General features: G+C 45.0%; 1 protein-coding gene across 1 annotated transcript in view; it reads left to right on the top strand.

The window, feature by feature from the left end:
• fras1 (Fraser extracellular matrix complex subunit 1) overlaps positions 1 to 19,844 on the top strand; it is a 107,818-nt gene that overhangs the window by 29,675 nt on the left and 58,299 nt on the right. The window contains 11 exon segments of the mRNA XM_011615350.2: positions 6,868 to 6,975; positions 9,448 to 9,540; positions 10,250 to 10,409; positions 10,912 to 11,045; positions 11,513 to 11,596; positions 12,578 to 12,679; positions 13,061 to 13,252; positions 14,237 to 14,326; positions 15,008 to 15,155; positions 18,090 to 18,233; positions 19,425 to 19,571. Of these exon segments, the coding sequence (XP_011613652.2) occupies positions 6,868 to 6,975; positions 9,448 to 9,540; positions 10,250 to 10,409; positions 10,912 to 11,045; positions 11,513 to 11,596; positions 12,578 to 12,679; positions 13,061 to 13,252; positions 14,237 to 14,326; positions 15,008 to 15,155; positions 18,090 to 18,233; positions 19,425 to 19,571 (1,402 nt within the window).

Genomic DNA, 19,844 nt, shown 5'->3' with positions numbered 1-19,844 from the left:
GAGATAATTGTGGGCCCTGACCAGAGTTCAGGTTTGTGATTTTAACATTAGATCTAATCAGAAGGATCAAGAGGATCACTGAGCTGAACTGTTTCTGTTTGAGGTCTCGACACTGAAGGGGAGAGGAAATGAAAACGTTTATGATTGATAGTGACGCTTGTACCAGCTGCAGCTGGTTTACACCAGATTCTAGCTCATTTGCTGCTCCTATTGTGGCTGAAAACACCGCAAATATTTAGCATCCTGCCACATGTCTGAAATAATCCAAGCAGAATTTCCTGCAGCTCTTCAGCATCATTACATAAAGGCACAGTTGGCTGCAAGTGGGGTGCTTTTATTGAATCGATTAATCTCTTCACGTAGAAAGACGTGGACCAACCCGTCTCACAAAACATTTCCTTTTCCTGTGTCATCAACACCGTTGTTGCACGGGCGATAATCTCTCGCCGTGTTGGACTGCGACACAAACGGGCCATCTGTTTGATGATCCACAACTCATTACATGCTGACTGCTGATGTGCAGCCATGGGAGAGACGGGGGGGGCAGCGATGGCAGACTGGGGGCAGACAGCTGGATTTATGGGGGATGAGAGGCTGATGATCAGCCAGTCATTTGTCATGTCCCACCAGCAGCTTCTCTAATTGTGCCGCACACACCAGAGGAAAGTTGAATCAATGGATGTAAGTCAGCAATTTCATACTGAGCCTTTCCTCCGGATATATATATATATATATGTGTGTGTGTGTGTGTGTGTGTGTGTATACTTCACTCTTACTTCACTCTCACGTCCCTCAGCCACTAACTAGCTCACCTTGGTGGCCAGATGGATGATGGATGATGGCTGTTCAGAGCCATCTTTTGTTCTTTCTGACCTTTTCAAATAATTTCTGAAGCTCCTGATTACATTTTGTTGGCAAATCAGCCCTTTCAGTCGGCCTACCCCGTAGCCGAGCTCCCTTTGTCCTTATGTTGGAAGGTCTAAAGCAGGGGTGGGGAACCTTTTTCATATCGAGGACCATTTCAATTTTTATAAAGTCCTCCGAGGGCCATACTATTATGAACACATACCTAGGGATGCAAAAAAAAGACAAAAAAAAGTCTATAACCACTGTGTTACTAAGTCTCATGATTGCTGCATTTGAGTTTGAATTATTTATTTAGCACACATGCATATAAAATCACCAAAAAAAAAAGAATAAAATGACAAACAAGTAAAATATGTTTTCACGATCATACAAAACTATTAAAGAGGTGCAGAGTTGAGGCAAGAGACCCGTAAGGGCCTGTTCGAGGCCTCTACTCACAAAAACTGCAATACAACAAGATAATCAAGAAAATAAATGAAAAGAAAGAACGATAAAGACAATAATAATAACAACAAGAAAGCACTCGGAGAGCGCAGACCTCCGCCAAGCGCAACAATTCCTGGCATATTGTGATTTCCACCATAAATATTAGTCCCACATATACTTTGACTACATATTTAGATTCCTTGACCATAAAAACATACCGTTAGCCACTGGAATCATAACAATATATGTCTTAGTTAAGTAGTTATTCACGAAAGAAAATTCACGCTTTGAAACAATTTTACTTTGTCCGGCGCGAGCGCCTCAGCGGCGGCTACGAGGCACGTTCACGAACTCTCCTTCGGCGTGAGGTTTCAGCTTCGTGGCTATTAATTCACTCACCACAAAACTTGCACGCGTAATATTCTCTCTGTCGGTACATGGTCGTGTGAAAGCTGCTTGTTGAGCCTCCAAACTCCGACGAAGAGCGTTAATTTCATCCAAACGCATCTGTCCTTTCAACGCATTTTTCGTCCGTGTCAATCAGTTCAGCCCACTACGTACATCACATGCTGTGTTCACTGACCCTGAACTTGACTCGGACATAACATAACCGTCTGTTTTATCTCAGAAAACGGGAAAATATTTCCTCTTGTTACGAAAGAAATTTCAGGATACGAAAGGCAAAAATACGCTACCGCTGCTACTCGCAGCTCGCGGAGTTTAGCGAACGGTCCCACTGTATAAGTGCACATATAAACTATAAAAATCTTATTGCGTTGCGGGCCGGTAGAAATGGTCTCGTAGGCCGTATACGGCCCGGAGGCCGGGGGTTCCGAACCCCTGGTCTAAAGCAATCAAAGAAGACAAAGAAAAGAGTTGTTTTGCTCTGAAAATTGACATTTTAATGGCAATTGTGCTCGTGCTTGGAGCGAAATATGCTGACTGTTGATCAAATCTGAATTTAGAGGCTGTTTAGTAGCTTTTCAGTATGCTGCTAACAAGAGCTGAGCTGCTGGTGTCCAACAGCTGCACCTTTGATCAAGCCTCTCCTCATGTTCAGCCACCTGTTTTACTATTTCTTACGTGTTCAAACTCACATCATTTCCATGAGAAAACCTCAACACTCTTCATCTTTAATGCTGATTACTGGTGATATTGAATTCAGCGCCCCCCATGCACGGCTCTCAGCATGTCACCTGCTCCTGGTCCGGATGCCGGGCTGCAACAGTGAAACCGTGCCGACAGAAGCAGCTTGTGTTTCTGCTTCTGTCTGTGCTGCTGGCCCATGTGAGCCATCACGCACCCAGATTGAGTTTGCCTCAGTAATAGCTTCGGTTTCTATCAGCTACTCGGCCAATTTAAGTCCAATTAGATTCTTCTAGCCCTGTTTGCTGCCTTTTTTCTCCCCTACCAGTTCATGATTGGGAGAGTGCCTCGCTGGTATATTTGACAGCCGCACAAAACTGAGTCCTGCTAATGTCCAACACAGCCTTTTGTCCATGTTGGTCTTTAATTGAATGGGCTGCTTAAACCCAGCACAGGGTTCAGCTTGGCGCTCCCTGTCTGCTCTCTTGTTTTTTCAGCACCGGCCTGCTTCATTTTGATTCAGGAGGACCTGCTCTGTCTCCGAGTGTGACCCCAGCTCCCAAGTATTGGATGTTAAAGCTGCACTTTATCCATTTACAGCAGTGCATGTTTTTTTTTAGCACTTAGCATCACAGCTAAATGCTTGTTGTTGCTTAGTTGATTAGATGTTGTTTCACGCTTGCTGAAAGTTGCTTTAAACTCCAGCAGGTGTTTACCAATGCCTGGCTCTGGGGTGGGGCCCTAGGCAGCAGACACTGACCCCTGATTCTATTTCTTATTGCCGTCCTCTTAAACCACGGTTTATTTGACCTTTCACCCTGGACCAGTTTGCTGTAGCCCAACTGTTGGGATTTCTGGGTTGTGTCTGTCTGTGGCCTGCAGGGTGTGGTGTTGAGCACAATTGGGTGCAGCTGGCACTGCAGGTGGGCGCACCTGTAGGCAATTTACATCTTGCTGCCTATTTAAGCAGGCTGTGCCTGCCTGTCAGTGCTGGGGTGTCTGTTCACTTTCCTGAGTGTTCCTGTTCGTGTTGGGAGTCTGTTCGTTGGTCTAGTGTGGGAGCTTGTTTGGGTTCCTTGGTGTTGGCTCCTGTTCCTGTGTTCCTGTTGCCCTGGAGGGCCACTCCTATTCCCGTGCTTCCGGTTTTCCTGGAGGGCCTCTCCTGTTGCTGTTCCGTTTCTCCTGGAGGACCGCTCCTGCCCCCCTTGCAGTCTAGGAGGACTGCCTCTGCCCTCAGTGTCTCGGGGCACGTTCGTGAGGCGAGCGTGTTGTGCCGGACTCCCGAGCCCTCGCCGGTCCAGGAGGACTGCAGCCGTTTGAGGACTCATTGGTGTTCCGAGTTCCCGGCAGTCCAGGGGGACTGCGTCTGGTTTGGGAACTCGCCGATGGACCTGGGACGGGCGGACGCTGCCTCCCGATCCCCATGCGGTCCAGGAGGACTGTTTCTGTTGATGTGTGCTCCCCTTCCCTGTAAATAAAGCCCTTGACCTCTCCACCTCTGTGTCCTGGCCTGCGTTCGGGTCCGCTACCACCATGTATCGTAACACCAACGGGTGGGGAACCAGGATCCAGGGGTCATTAGGTCAGCCAAACTCCTCCGAGATGATAATGTGAAAACAACAATCGGGACTTTGCAGAGGCAGCTGGGCTTTAGGTGCAATTTAAAGACATTAGCATGAATTGGCTCCAGGAAATTTTAACGTCAGTCACTTTGTTTTATTCCTACATGTCAACATGATGCATTACTGCACCCGAAGAAACCAAACAAACTCTGCTCGCTGAGTGTCATCCACTCAGCTGCACTCCAAAGGAATATAGATTTATTATATTTCAATTATATTATATTTTTGTGAAATTTGATGTGCAGGTGTGAAGGTTTAGCGCTAAAGCTACTTTCCTCTCAGGAGGATGAAATAAGCTCTCACATCCTGGGATTATTGGGGGGGACAGTGGGTATGGCTACCTGCCAGGGACAATCTCAGCAGTGGGCTTGTGGCTTTGCACAGCTCCCAAAGCTTAAATTTGTCAGGGCACGAGGGAGGCAGGTCAGAGAATATGGAGCCCAGGTTTAGTGGGAATCTTTGCCCCCCTGCCCTGACCACTTTCAGAGGTCTGTGTTTACAGCGAGGCCAAGGTCAGTCCAATTCCCCTCACGGTTTGGTGTGGCAGGCAAACAGGATGAGGTTTTGGAATTGAGTGCGGCCTTTCGATCCTCCTGAGAGATGAGCCGCCCAGCTTGGTCCTGTCAGAACCTCATCCTGTTAACCGCTGGGCTGGGACAGAGGGGGGTTGTTGTGAACTCCACCTCATTTAAGTTACCACCAGCACTTTCACAGAATGCTTCTGTCTCCACCTCTCTTCTCTTTCCTACAACTTTAAAAATCTAATGAATGGTGACTTTTTTTCCCCCACTCAAACTCTTTTCTAAGACAAATAATGAGTACCCCGGAGTTCCACTGAATGATTTCCAATCTAGCTTTGCTTTGAAGAGCTTTCTCCCCCTGAGAGAAAGTTATCTGATGAAGTAGAGATTGTGGCCACAGTGGGGAATGTTGCCGACTGCTATTGGAATTGGATCTGGACTTGGATGATAATGGTCAGTGTGTCGATTTTCACAGAAACACACACAGATGTTCTGTTCGTCTGAGTTCAGAGGAGTCCAGAGGAAGGTATCATATGAAGATCAGCCTGATGGAAGCTTATCTCATGCTGCCCTGTGAATTGCTCTTTGGAACGAGCCGGATCGTTTATATATAGACGCGCCGGCTCTTTCCTGCTATAGGTTGAATGCAGAGTGAGGTGGCAAGTTCTGGTCATGGTGGACGTATGTTGGGTTTCTGCAGGACCTACATAGGATGGCAGAAGCTTTGCTGAATACTCTATAAATGGACCCATTTCTTGCTGCTGTCGGTTTAATTAGCTACAGTCAATGGTTGGATGCGTTGAGTTTAAACATAGTACAGTATCTGAATCAGCGTGAAACAGCTGCTGCCGTCGTCTCCTGCTCAAGTCCTGGAACTCTCAGTGGGCTCCTGTTTCATTAGAGTAAAACAGTATTTGATCTCCACTTGGGTGTCTTTTTATTTTTTACTTCATGTGTATTTTTAGATAATTATACTTTTACTGTCACAAATTCGTAATTAGAGATGTTTCCCTTTCCCAAGTATGCAAGTACGGACTTGTGTTGCTGATTCTGGCCAAGGTAAAATACATTATGGGATGCCTTGTCAAGTTGCATCAGATGCATACACGGAGCATAGGGAGTGTACTTGGAGTTGGAACAGTACTTGTTTAAGTATGAACAAGTACATTTAATAACTCAGAAGGCAGTGAAGGTGCTTCTCTCTCGCCCTCCTCCCTGATGTGGAACACAAATGTCGTGCGCCAAGGTGACACACAGGCCCTCGTGTACATCCCATAACACAGCTGGCGGCAGCTGTGCAGGGATCCAAAACCCATGACTCAAGTCACATTAGAGGGAACATATCAAGCACTGTTTCCTCAGTTGCCTTCTTTTCCTAAATACATTTTCTGTCTGTCTGTCTGTCTGTCTGTCTGTCTGTCTGTCTGTCTGCCTGCCTGCCTGCCTGCCTGCTTGCCTGCCTGCCTGCCTGCCTGCCTGCCTCCTTGCCTGTCCATTTTTCATGATGCCCTCTAACCCTCCATCCAGGAGGAAGACAGTTAAAGAGTTCTAGTATTTTACATTACAGAACTAGCTGTCACCAGTTTTCAGCAGTACTTATATTTGATTTCCATCCCTCCACTTGCCCAAGAGGCCTCCTTTTGTGTCAATGTATACAGTTTATCACCCTGCGGATAAGTTTTCTCCAAATGCATCCATGCCCCCCTAAACGCCTCAAAGTCTGCGTTAGCTAGTCGCTCCGTGGCAACCGCCAATGCTCGTGTCACCGGGAGGTTATTAATCTCCCAGCTAAATTAGATTTATTGTCTGTGTGGTGATATAGCTGAACATATGCAGTCCCTGGGATATTGATTCCATTCCTGCTGTAAGCCAGACATAAGAAATGGTCGGCTGTTATGAGTTACCGCTGGTAGGGCATGCTAAAGGGTGCAGCTGAGCAGCTGATTGGAGCTTGTGTTTTTGTGGTGGGAATGACCTGAGGAGGTCTTCCTCAGCTGTCTTTCACAGCTCCAGTATGGAAGATGGGAGTTCAATAAAAACTTAATTTCCTACTTAAAATGTTTTGCATATGCAGGAAAAGTTCAACATCCAACCCAAGTTGCTGTCTGCCTGTTGTCCTGCCTGCAAAGTGGTTTAAAGTAGAAGGAGAGGTTTTATAAGTCAAAATGTTGAGGAACAACAAGCTTCAAGGCTTTCCTTCTGCCTTTTACAGCCTTTCATCACAGATGATAAGTGCAGAGTCAAATGTGTTTACATTACAATAATTTCCTCTGGCTTTTAGCAAAAATGTTTGCATTTTGAATGTAAGGATTTAAAGAGTAATGTTTCCTAACCTTTTTTTTCAGAGCAACACGACATGGAGACCGCAATTGTGTCAGGAGTGTAGCTGCTATGACGGCATTGCCATCTGCAAACCTACCCGCTGCCCAAACCCAAACTGTGACTTACAGAAGGTAAAACAATATTAATTATGATATTAATTGTATTAATTATAATATATATATATAAGGAACAGTGTTTTAGACCCCAAATACGTGTTTTGTGATGTATTTTGTGTTGTTACACGATTGTTTCCCTCTTTGACATTAACCAAACATCATAATGTACATTAGTTCGCGATTGTGATAGCATTATATTTATTGGTATGGTTAACGCTAGGTTCTTTAGCTAGCAGACAATTTTAGCCTATTACTAACCCATGGCATTAGTGCACATATTTTCTTCAAGTCTTGTGCAATTGAAGCTCTATTCTCCATGTTTTTTTCAGAACTAGTCTGTGTAAAGATGTAATTAGACAAGAATTAAGAGCATAAATCCAGCCTTTAGTTACAAATGCGCCCTCTCTGAATTCATAGCCGAGAAAGCTGAATCAATAGCAGTAAATCTACCGACGCGATATCAGTGGACATTTTCCACACACGTCAAATCCCAAACCCACAACTCTTGTGTTCGATGTAGGAAATAAAGAAAAAGACTTACAGTTCATTCCACCTTTTAGAGCTTAAAGGTGCTTTTTCAAATGCCCAAACTGAAGTATCTCCCAACAGATGGTGAATGATATTTTTGATATTTTATTCTCACTTCTTTCACACTGAAGTGTAGCTTGTCTGTCGTGTCCCCGTTTCATCTCCTCTCTTTGTGTGACGCTTTTAAAAAAGTGTCAGTGAATTGACAGGCAGCCTTTTTGTGAAGAAATCACTTTAATTTGCTGCTGTGACAAGTGCTCAGAGGTTCTTAGTTCCAGCTTACCTGTTTTGCCTCATTTAAATTCACAGGGACACATTTCGAAAGCTCTCTGTCTGTCTGTCCGTCTGTCTCCCCTCTCTCTCCATGTCTCTCTGTCTCTCTCTCTCTCGCTGGTCGTTCCTCCATCATTGGGATTTGAGAATCCAAATCAAATCCAGTGCTCATCTCGCAGCAAAAGCAACAATCGATGCTGAATGATTTCCACTCTGTTGCCTCGCAATCCCGAGTTAATTAAAAATTTGTCATTATGCTCACGAGCCCTGTGCTCAATCCATCCCATCATCCGAAACGTTACTCCTCCTCTCACCTACAGTTCAAAAAGTGCCTTTGCTTTCGATGGGAAAGCTTTCCTTCGAATCTCTCCGACGTTCTCTTTGTGCTTTTCCAACTTCTATCTTCTACTATCTTTTTTTTCTGATGATAAAGATGATGATGATGATGATGATGATGATGATGATGATTATCGGTGCCGAAGAGCATTTGTGGTCTAATTTATGTGGTGCAGATATCTGAGGATCAATTCAGGCCTGCTATAAAGCTTCTAATTATTTTTTTTATCATTGCTCATGTGTTGAGCTTCAACATTGGCTTCAAATTGTGTTGTGGATTAAGGGTTTTTGATAGAATAATACCAGAAATCATTAACATGCTCATGCCTTTTATAATGGAATAATTAGCTTAATGGACTAACTGGCAGGCAAATCACTGTCTTTTTTATTGATTTAAAAAAACAAAATAAAACTATGTCTATGTTAATATTAATAAGGCAGCTCATTAATGCGGAACATAATCTTGCTTTGTTTCTACGGTAGCCTGGAAGGTACAAAGAGATCCGAAGATGAACTTTGGTACTTGTTATGTTTGTGAAAAGACACGCATACATTCATTTATTTACATAATCAGTTGTCTACTTATCTTATTATCTTTGTTTATCTAGTTTACGGTTTTATTCGCAGACTCTGATTTTATTATTTGGCTTGAATCTGAACACAAAGATCTGGATATAAAGCGACCGCCTTCGTCCCTTTTCCACAGACATTTTGTCCTTTTCCTCACCTGTAAGAGCGTAAAATCTTAAGTACTCCCGTGATTAATGAAGCCCCTTCGTCTCGTTTGGTGCTACAATAACCACCAACAGCAAGCGACAACAAAGGGCCTGAGAATAAAGAAAGAACGGAACCAAGAAAAATGGATTCTACACACAAAGACACGTTTATTTTCAGAAAAACGCGCCGGTAATGGTAATAATAAGTTGGGATCGCCATGGAAACCACTCATTCACATCTGTCCTCCAGTTAGTCTTTCTTGAATGACGCAGGACATTTTCCTCTTCTCACCACTTGCTTCCTGTGTAGTTTATGTATTCAGGAACACATTTTCACCACGGCGGCTCCAGTTCTGACGGCTCCACATCTGCGCTGTAATGTGCATTTTAATGACTCCTCAGATTCTTTCCTGTCTGTTACAGATTCGGTTCTCCTGCTAATGTTCTTTGACTAATTGACACCTTGTGTTTCATCGTTCTTCTTATTTGCCTCCCCTGTCACTTTGCTTTCTGTGAAATGATCTTAATCGACATGTTTTTATGCTTGAATCGTCTCCCCCCGCGATGCGCTGCGTGCGTCCGTGCGTGCGTGCGTGCTTGCGTGCGTATATTGACCCGTGTGTTCTGTCTGAAGGGCGAGCGTTTGAGGATTCCTCCTAACGAATGCTGTCCAGAGTGCATTTCCGTGTCTCAGGACTCCTGCCGGTATGATGGAGCCATTTTTGGAGTAAGTGAAAACATCAGGGGTGCTTTTTGCTCTTTAACTAAAATGCCCAAAATTAACATTTCAGCAAAAATGTGCCTTGATTTAAATGGTTTATCCTGAAGGTTCCTGCCTGATGCCTCGTTACGGACATTCCAGACATCACTGTCCACAAAGGCAACAATTACAGACGACAAAGATGTCAGACATCCTACAAACTGAGTTTTATGATAGTAATGAGACAAAAACCTTTTTTTTCTTGAAAAGATTTCCCTGCAGGCTGAAAAAACTCAAAAAACATCCATATGTATTTATATACAGTATATGATAATTTACCATGAAACCTCTGACTGAAGGGGCATTTCATGTAGGCGTACGGCGGCATTGGTTTAGGTCTACAGCTCGATGCCTCAGTGAGTGAACCAGCTGCACACCTCCATCACCGTCGCCGCGGGTGACGCTGATGTCTCATCCATACTCAGAAAGTGAACTCATGTGTACAGAAACTGGTGGACGTATGGACACCATCTGTCCAATTAAGCCGCCACAGTGGAGACTTCTTGTTTGTGTTCACCTGCACTCTTGACGTGAAGCATTTCATAACAGAAGGACAAAAAGAGGCTTTTTTTTCTTTTCCTGCTTTTATAAATCTCTGAATTGCTCTTTTGTCATTGAGGCTTAGCAAATTTCTCCTCCTCTTCCTCATCCTTTCTTCATCTCCCCGTCCCTGCAGCACGACAGCCAGTGGAGCCCCTCGCCCTGCACGCTGTGCATCTGCTCCAGAGGCAGCGTGGCCTGTGGCCCCCGGCCCTGCCCCCCTCTCAGCTGCCCTGCGGGACAGAGCCTGTTTGCCCCGGCTGGAGAGTGTTGCCCCAAGTGTGGCCGCGGTGGAGGTGAGGGGAGGTTTTTCATTTGCGCTTCTGCTGACATGTTTTCCACAGTAAAATATCATACCCCATCCTCCATAAAGCAGCCTCACTCGCAAGACAAATGAATTCAGTTTCTCCTGACAAACGCCGCGATGCCTGTTCCTCCATGGGAGAAATGTAATTTGCTTCCCCGAACCTCTGGAGCAATATCGCCGGTTTAGCTTTCATCAATATTTGCTGAGTTTGGGGTCGCTCAGGTGCTGAGATCTGACTCAGATCTGCATTTGTAGCGCCTCCTCGTCTATCAGCCGGGATGTTGTCACTGATCTGGGTGCAGGGAGCCGTGCACAATGGTTAATCTCCACTCTAATGATGTCTTCCAGCAGCTAATGCACGTCCCCACAGTTAGATGCTAATTAGCAACTATTTTTTTCCCCCACCTCCCTGGAAATCAGAGAGTGCCAAGCTGCCCGATCTGTCAGTGGAATCATGTTTTCCCTGTTTGTTAATTCTGCCTGTGTTTCAGAATCGTGCGCGTGGCAAGGCGGCGTGTACCGTGACGGTGAGGAATGGAGGCCCGGTCACTGCTCCAGATGCGTGTGTTCTGACGGGGAGGTCCAGTGTTCGGTGGCAGCCTGTCAGCCAGTGGTCTGTGAACCTGTAAGTCCTGCAAGCAACACACGCCGTTAATCACATCCACCTAGGCAGTTTCCTCACGACCAGAAGGTTCTGGGTTCAATCTCAGCCTGGTTGCTGGGAAACATGTTCAGCAGACATTAATATGTCAGCAGTTGTATAATCCATGTTCATAAACCTCCAGTTTGTAGCTTCCAAGTTTGGTAATATTTCACGAATTCCTCCGGATTCCTTCTGTATTGATTCTGGATTGACAAACACTTGCCACCGCAGAGGCAGCACACTCTGGAGACCGACCACACTCCTCCCAAATAAAGAATATTCAATATTCAGAGCCCCGGGCAGCTTCAGACCAGCCGAAGGGCGTAGTTGTTGGCATTTCTACAGACTTCCTGCTTTAGCGAGGTCAAACACGTATCAGTGCTGGACGCACAACGACGAAACTGGTCTTGATCTCACACAGGCATGGTTGTTTGTTTTTGTCCTTACAGCACGAGAACCTGGTGATCCAGCCGGGACAGTGCTGTCCTCGCTGCACGTCCAACCCCTGCTTGTCTGCTGGGACGGAGCACCAGGTAACTGACCCACAAGTCCCCATCATGATGCTAATGCACGTCCCTTTCAAGAACTCTGTGACTCCTTCTAAATGTGGTTTTTGGTTAGTATGTGCATGTGTATTAGGAAAACCCTTTTGTTTTCTCCCCACCCAGCACACAAACACACACACACACACACCCACACACACGCTCTCAGTCAGAGGCAGGCTTCCTCTTTGATCACAGTGTCCCGTCATCTGTAATGTGTTTACTTCTAAGAGAGTGAATCAGCTCCAGAAGAGTCAGACTTATTCATGTCTGCATCTCATGACTTCACACGCTTGTTTTATTGTCTTCAGGGTGTCACCGTGTGTCAGAGATGTCTGACTTTGTTATTTAGTGAGAGAATGGATGATGTTGCCCCGCTTCATCAGAGCTAAGACGAAAGTGCACGTCTGTGAGAGCCGCCTGGAGATCCTCGTCTAGATTTGAGTACAGAAACTGAAGTCACTGGTTCTCCTAAAGTTGGACTTGTTCTTGTTTTGCTGTTGCAAAGCTGCACAAAGGCGTTTTTGTGAGCCAGCTAGTTCATTTCTAGGGAAGAAGGAACAAATATGAGGCCTTTTTAACTGTTTTAAGTCATTTTGTCGACTGCAAAATGTGATATGTTGGGTAATTTAGTCTCCAAATAATTGATATGATTTACAATTCAACAACTACAGCTAGTTTTGTTAATTTATATTCATTTATCATTCCAGTTCAGTGAACGTTAGAATCCTGACCACACGTGACCACACATGTACTTCTGTGTCCCACTATAACCAGTGTATTTACCCTCTCTGGCCCACTCTACATTTATATACAGAATGCTCTCTTTACTATCATAACCAGTCCATATGGTCGATAATACCCAGTCCTTTATTTCCTCTGTCCCACTATAACTGCTCCATTCATGAGTTTGTCCCAGCATAACCAGTCCATTTAGTCCAACCTGAAGTGTGCATGTGTTTATCCTGGCAGGACGGTGAGCAGTGGCGGAAGAACGCTTGTACCACGTGTGTGTGTGACCGTGGTCAGTCAAAGTGTCACACACAGACCTGTCAGCCAATCACCTGTGACAAGGTGGGTAGCGTCTCTCTCTCTCTCTCCCTCTCTCTCACACAACCCAGAAAGCAGACACACACACACACACACACACTCAGACCATGTGTGGCCTTTTTAAACCAGAACACAGGAGGAGACGGCTGCTGGTGGGACCAGCTTATCGGACTTCCTGCCGTCACTGTAAAGGCAGCAAAAGCATTTTTGAAGCCCTGTCACTCAACCTTCCTTCATTTCTTCTCTCCACACCTCATCTACAAATATATTGAGCTCTAACCGTAGCGTTTTTATTAAAATCCAGCTAACGACTGTGCTGCGATTAAAAACAGAAATTAAAATTCAGATTTGTAAACACAAACAAAGCGGACCTCAGTTTAACCTTGAGCGTGTGTTTCCTTGCAGGGTCAGACTAAAGTCAAGCGTGCCGGTCAGTGCTGCGAGGAGTGTGTGGCTGCTAAGGGGAGCTGCCTGTACGAGGGTACGGTGCGTTACCATGGTGACATATGGAACAACACAGGCTGTGAATTCTGTGCCTGTAGCCGGGGTCAGGTCCTCTGCCAGAGGGCAGAGTGCGCTCGCCTTGACTGTCCGCAGGTGAGCTTTCATCAGAATGAAATTATTATGAGTCAGAAATAGGAATTTTCAATCATCTGCTCCTCAGAGGACCCATTAAGTAAAAAAGAACTAGCAGGCCATCGTTACAACCCGTATCCTGCTGAATCTGTCTCCTGCACCAGCTCTCTGCCAGATTTCGAGATCCAGAATTCCAATTTCTGGACCACCGGATGTTAATGGGAGTTGTCAGACTCAGTTTGTTTGCGATATCCAGCAGTCAGATTCAGATTCCTTCAGCTTTTCCTGCTTCCTGTGAATTCAGCTCGTGTGGGACAGGTGATAATTTGAGTTTACCAGCTGGGCTGCGCCCATCACAGATAAAGCTGTCACTACAGCCCAATTTGATGGGAAGACGAGAGGAATTCTTAATGATCTCCATGGGAACTGGACGGGCAGAACTCTCTTTATTTTGCTGCGTCTGTGTTGTTTTTCTTGAGAGATAAATTCTAGTGTCAGAAATAGCATATTCTGTATGTATTGACATTCTTTTCATTGTATTTATTAACCTAAGCATCTTATATTGTGTGTTTTCACCCAGGCAATAAGATATAATTTTTAATAATTAAGTTACATAAATAAGGATGCTGACCCCCTCTAGTAGATTAAGACCTAATCCGTGCTTCTACGGTAGCCCGGAATGGACACAGGTTACCTAAAACCGCTGCTCTGTATCATTAACTGCTTTGGGCTTCCACTCCTCTAATATTTCCCCACATCAATCAGAGCTGATATCATTTTAATATCCCTGACCAAAGGAGCCCTCGTTAATCACGCACATGTAATGGTAATTACAGCGGTTAGAGGACCATTAAGTGTGAGTAGGATAATTGTCATTCATCCAGGTCTGGACTGGAGGAAGGTCACTCCTCTAAGAAGAAACAGAAAAACAAAGTTTTTTTTCTTCTAAAACTCCACCGGTGACTCAGAGAATAGGATTTAAATCGCAATTCTTCTGTCTTTCAGGGATCTGAGCTGGTTTACATCGCGGGGAGGTGCTGCCCGCAGTGTTCCAGCCCCAAATCTTCATGCGTCTTCGAAGGAAAAGCTCACGAGGTGCTTATCAGCCCATCCATGCGCATAAGAGTCTCCTCTACTCTCAGAAGTGGAGAACAGCAGCGCCAGGGCTCATTACAGACAAAAACAGCCGCGCAAACAGCCGGGAAAGATCATCAAAATTGAGATGGATACAAACAGTTAAATGCAACGTCTCGGTGCGGAGAGGTAGATTTGCAGTGAGGCGGTGTAAATGTGTTTCTGGACGGAGCCTTCAGTCCACATGCCATCTCTTTCTCATTATTCTGGCTTCGATTTCATTATTCATAGGCTAGGCCTGGAAACCCAGAAAGCAGAGGCTTTAAGTTTTCATATTCTCAGTCAGGGGGGAATACTCTTGAGAAGCAGCAGAACGGTCAGCCCAGGCTGGCGCTCGGAGCAAGAGAACACTGTTATTCTTCTCTGAATAGATTTTTCTGCATCTCCCCGGGGAATTAATCTCGCCGACAGACAGATACGGCATACTTATCACACCTACACATGTCGATACATCTGTTTCTGAGTTTTCACAGCTCGTCTGAAAGGCTTTAGCTGAAAGCTAAGCTGCCAAGTGCTAAGATGAAGCTCTGACGTGTCACCTCCCCCCTTTTTCTTTAGAATAACAAGCGCCACCAGCTGCCTCATAAATGTAAACACCTCTCTGACTTTAACATACATAATATATTTTCATTTCCTTTTTAGGATTTAGCTCAGTGGACCGACGGCGGTTGCCGGCAGTGTGAATGTCGCCATACCCAGGTGACTTGCTACGCACGTTCCTGCCCCACATGCCCTCCGGGTACCCTGGCCCTCATGCAGGAGGGAGGATGCTGCCCTCAGTGTCAACAAGGTGAGAGGCTGCGCTTGATCAGTGGGTGTGTGGATCAAAAAAACACACATCTAAAGTAAATAATCTCCACTGGTGGTGGGAACCTTGATGTGTTTTTGCCTCTCGTAAAAAGAAAAGGGAAGATGTGGAGGTGTAGCTGGCGCCGGGTGCGTTTCTGCCAGTGAATGAATGCATCTGTAGTGTACGTAGAGCGCTGAGAGGCTCGTAAGAGTGAAAAATAGTGCTGTTTACAGCCTGTTGACAGGTTTAATTTTAAGCCCACCAAGGCAGCTTTCAAAAATGCTCTAAAAAGCTGGTCTAGTAGTTGAATCAGTGAAGAAATAAGAGGGCCAAAAGCTCAAATAGAGAGCATAAAACTGACTTTCTGGTGCTTGGAGGACAATTTCCCCAGTCTCATCCATCTCCAGGTCCTCCCTCCTTCCTCTTCTCAGGCTTTGAATTTTTTCTCGATTTGGTGGTGGTGGTGGTGGGGTGGGGTGGGGGGGGTCATTGGAAGCAGAAATGTCTCCCGTTTTAAAACAGATCTGAATTTTCCCAACTTTTTGAGTTAAGTAGCTCTGCAACCCCCTGGGGCCGTGACCATACATGAAATGACAAATGACTTCCGCTCTGTCGGACATTTTTTAAAGTTTTCTTGCAGAATATTTAACAATTAATGAATGCAGAGTGGAAAAGTGGCTTTTATTGAGCCCTGGTAGCTGTCACAGAGACCTCTGTCCCAGTTGGGGCCAAAAAAACGTTCAGACAGGGATGTTTTCAGCCTCCCTCAACAAGAATCACTGCAGATGAAGACACGGAAACGATGGCCGAGGCATTAACTCATCATCCATCTCCTGTTAACAGCTCTCACCTCCTTCTTTAAATAAAGTCTAACCATCTGTCTCAGCAAGTGAACCCCCCAATGCAGGCTGTCAGCAATTAGTCAGAGTTATTATTACTCTACTGTTTTTTTCTTATGCTGTGAGCAATAAAGGAGGACAGCGTTATTGAGATTTATGAAGAGCTTTGATTCATTTTGCCCATATGAAATCAGTCAATTACATTTTCCTGACTGACAGTTTGAGTTTTCAATTTTATGAAATAGAAAAGATTTATTTTTACCTGTGGGTTGTTGGGTTTTTTTGTGTCCCAAACCGAGCAGAAAAGTACATTTTAATGGTTGCAACACAGACAAAAGCCTCTGATGGTTCTGATGAAAGCTCCTGATTTTTCCAAGTGTAGTATAAAAAGAAGCACTTGTGTTTGTTTTCACATCTTCCCGATGAAGAATACCAAGTAAAACCGTCCTGACTGAGAAGCTTCGGTCAATACTGCCTGAAATATTTTACCTGAGAGCTGAGAAATGGTCCAGATTCTGCAGACGTGCTCGCCTCTTTCACCTTTCTTTCTGGCCATTATTCCATCTACTTTGTTCTATATTTACCAGCCTCCCTCCTTTTCTCATACCACACATCATACTGTTTATAGAGGCATAAAACACACCGTGGGAGTGGAGAAATAAGAACTAGCATAAAGCAGCTTTGCTTTTACCTATAGTTTTTTTAAAGGCCTGGTTTAGCCCCGCCCACTCTTCACCCTACCATGGCTCCAGTTTGCTAACTGGATCCAAATTGATTCTGAATCTTCTACACATGTTTTACGCCCGGCTTTAATTATACAAATGCTGCGAGTCTTTAACATCTTCAACGAGTAGATCATTTCTAACGTTTCCGTCCTTTTTGAGGATTTTCACAAACAAAAAGCTGCGTGGTCGGAGAGTTGGCCGCGGACTTTTTTGGTAAATTTCCCAGATGGCGCTCTGCTGTCACAGCTGGAGTCAGAGCTGGAAATTAGCATAAGTCAACTGTCAGCTGCTGGTAAATGTTTGTGGCAAACGGTGAACTGGTGCATCTTCAGGCGACTGTGGCGCAGAGCCAGTGTCGTTTGGAGGTCAAGCTAATACCCAAATTAGCAGAGGCCGAATATATATACACAGCTTTAAAAACCGCCTGTTATGAAGTTTGCTAAGTTTCTCACCGACTTGGTGAACTGTGCAGTTAATCTGTTTTATTTTGGCTCTTAATCACAACAGCAGCTTTTAATTTTGTGCTTCAGGGACTCGCTGTTCTCATGAAAACAGTAAAGTGCGGCGAGTGCAAAGAGAGTGTAAACAACAGCTCCTACAGGAGCGCCTGTTGGCTGAGCCCGTGTGGCAGCTTGGCGTCACCACTGCGGTCTCAGGTGGGAGCTTTGAAATGAAAGCTTCTCATTTATTTCCTCTGTCTGAGATGAGAGGATAGACGCCTAGCAAGAGTGAGATTCTTCAGCGGGACCTGGAGATAAAGACTCGACTGATGTTCCGACGTTCCATCAGCTCATTAGCCGATCAGAAGCCGAATCTTCGTTCTTTCTCATGTCAGGGGAGAAACGGAGAGATTGTGAGTGAAAGTTTAAGAAGCAGAGGTGGACGGAATATGGATGAAGGAAGGAAACAGACATGAAGGCAGATAAAGAGAACCTCCAGAGGCAGAAAGAGCGATTGAGCTATTTGGAACACTGTCTTGTTTATTTGCCAATAAGGATGAAGGCTCGCCTCTATTTTCTCTCAATCCAATCTTCCTTCTACCCATTTGAAGTCTCTCATTTTAAAGGCTTTAGCCTTTTCTTCAACACTGTTAACTGCATTTTTTCACGGTCAATAATCGGATCCATAAGTCTTTACGAGCAGCACTTTAGTGCATTGGAGTCCCAAACATTGTAATATTCTGCTTCAGCGCACGTGTTTTCTTATTCAACTATCCTGTCAGGTTCTGTCATATCACATTTTGTGTTAAACACAGTGGACAGAGGAAAGATTCTGGGTTTAGTTCCTCCGGCCCGCCTGAATTTACTGTCTAAATAGATGGATTTCTCTTATTTACTTTACAACAACTGAATGAAAATGTGTGTTTCCAGTCCGGTGCCATGAGGACTGCCTGTCCTGTCTGGGGAGTCCGGATCGCTGCGAGCGCTGCAGGGACCAAAAAGCCTTTCTTCATTTTGGCCGCTGTCTGTCTGTCTGTCCAGCTGGGTACTTCGCCGACGGCCAAGTCTGTGCAGGTAGGAGGGTGCTTTAAAATGAGGGAGTGCTTGTAGGTGTCTGAAGGTCTTTTTGTATCCGACTCATCCTTCAGTGTTGACCTCTCACAGCTTTAATCTTCCCGCTTTTATTGCTTGAAATTCCACAATCAAACGGACCTAAACGATGTCGGCCATATTTCCTTCCCACAACTGTACACGCAGCTCCAAACCCCAAACCTCACCACGTTGCCGTGTTGTCAGGCACCGGTAAAAGCCTCAGCTTTGAAGCCCAGATGCTAACATCAGTGGCTGGCATTTCCGGGATGGGGTAATCTGAATCTTAATCTGAATCAGGTTGTTTATACCCTGTAGGTGCCCTCTGTAGGTGTTAATGTGGCTATTTCAATTTGCATTGTCATTCACATCGAAGAACCAGCATCAATCAGTGCCCTCCACCCTTGCAGCGTTATGTGTGATGATCAATGTTTGTTTGTAGGTTGTAAGCATAGAGTTAACATCATGGATTACCTCAGTGTTTTAGCTTGCGTGCTGAATTTTGCAAACCTGAACTTCTTTTTTTAAATAAAAGAAAAGGTTGCTTCCTTTGCTGCTAAAGGTGATTCTGCACAGCCTGATGTGTGTTTTGTCACTAATAGCAGCTCTGCTGACATACTAGCTAAAATCCCAATTTGAATAGGCTGAACCAGCCCTAAAATGCACAGCTCTGAATTGATGGTGGCGATAAAGATTAAAAGCGATGCCATTCTTTAATTTTATTTACAGCTGCTACCTCGCAAGCCTGAGATGGTGTTTGATCAGCAGAAAACACGGCTCGTCCTCACAAACTCTTTCCTTGTATAAGGAGCAGCATTAAGTAAAAGATGTGTGATTGCTGGATGTTCTTCAAACATGTTAATCCCAATCATATGGTTGTCTCCAGGGAATGTTAGAACTAAATTAACGTGTGCTTGATTCCAGCCTCAGGAAGTTTATGGGAGGTAGTTGCAGCCTGTGATACTTCCTCTGCAGTCGAGAAAAACATCCCAGTCAGCACAACTGGAGGTTGAAAAAAACCCAGTGTGAATACGAATGTGCTCCTGCAACGAACCAGTGAAGTTATGACAAGCTGTCGTGTAACCATAAAAAAAGCCGAGATACGGGGACGGAAATTAATATTTCAAACGACTGACTGTCAGCATCTCTCCCTCCCTTCTCTTGCTCATCCTGCAGCCTGCCAGTCATCCTGTGCCACCTGTTCTAGCAGATTGGACTGCCAGTCCTGTGGCTCCCATCAGCCCCTGCTGGGCCCTGACGGCAGCCAGTGTCTGGCGTCCTGCCCTCCCGGCTCCTACCAGGCCAACCACACACACTGTCGCCGTGAGTATCACCAGATACGACGTGCACAACAGAGAAAAGTTGATATTTTTGATTCACAAAATTTAGATTTCCTCTAGCTTCCTCTAAAGACCTTCATCAGAATATCAATGGTAGCTGCCAGTTTTTACAGCGATCCGCTGGGTTTGTTAGGCGGTATTCCCTAGGAGCAACCAGTTAATGAACAGATTAAGATTCCTTTCCAAGGTAGCTGTTTTTGAGCCATGTTTATTTTCCTCTACATGATGGATTTGAATATCTCACCGCATTATCAAT

This window comes from Takifugu rubripes, chromosome 21 (genome assembly GCF_901000725.2).
Source record: "Takifugu rubripes chromosome 21, fTakRub1.2, whole genome shotgun sequence".
NCBI lineage: Eukaryota > Metazoa > Chordata > Actinopteri > Tetraodontiformes > Tetraodontidae > Takifugu > Takifugu rubripes.
This window is presented reverse-complemented; position numbering and strand designations above follow the sequence as displayed.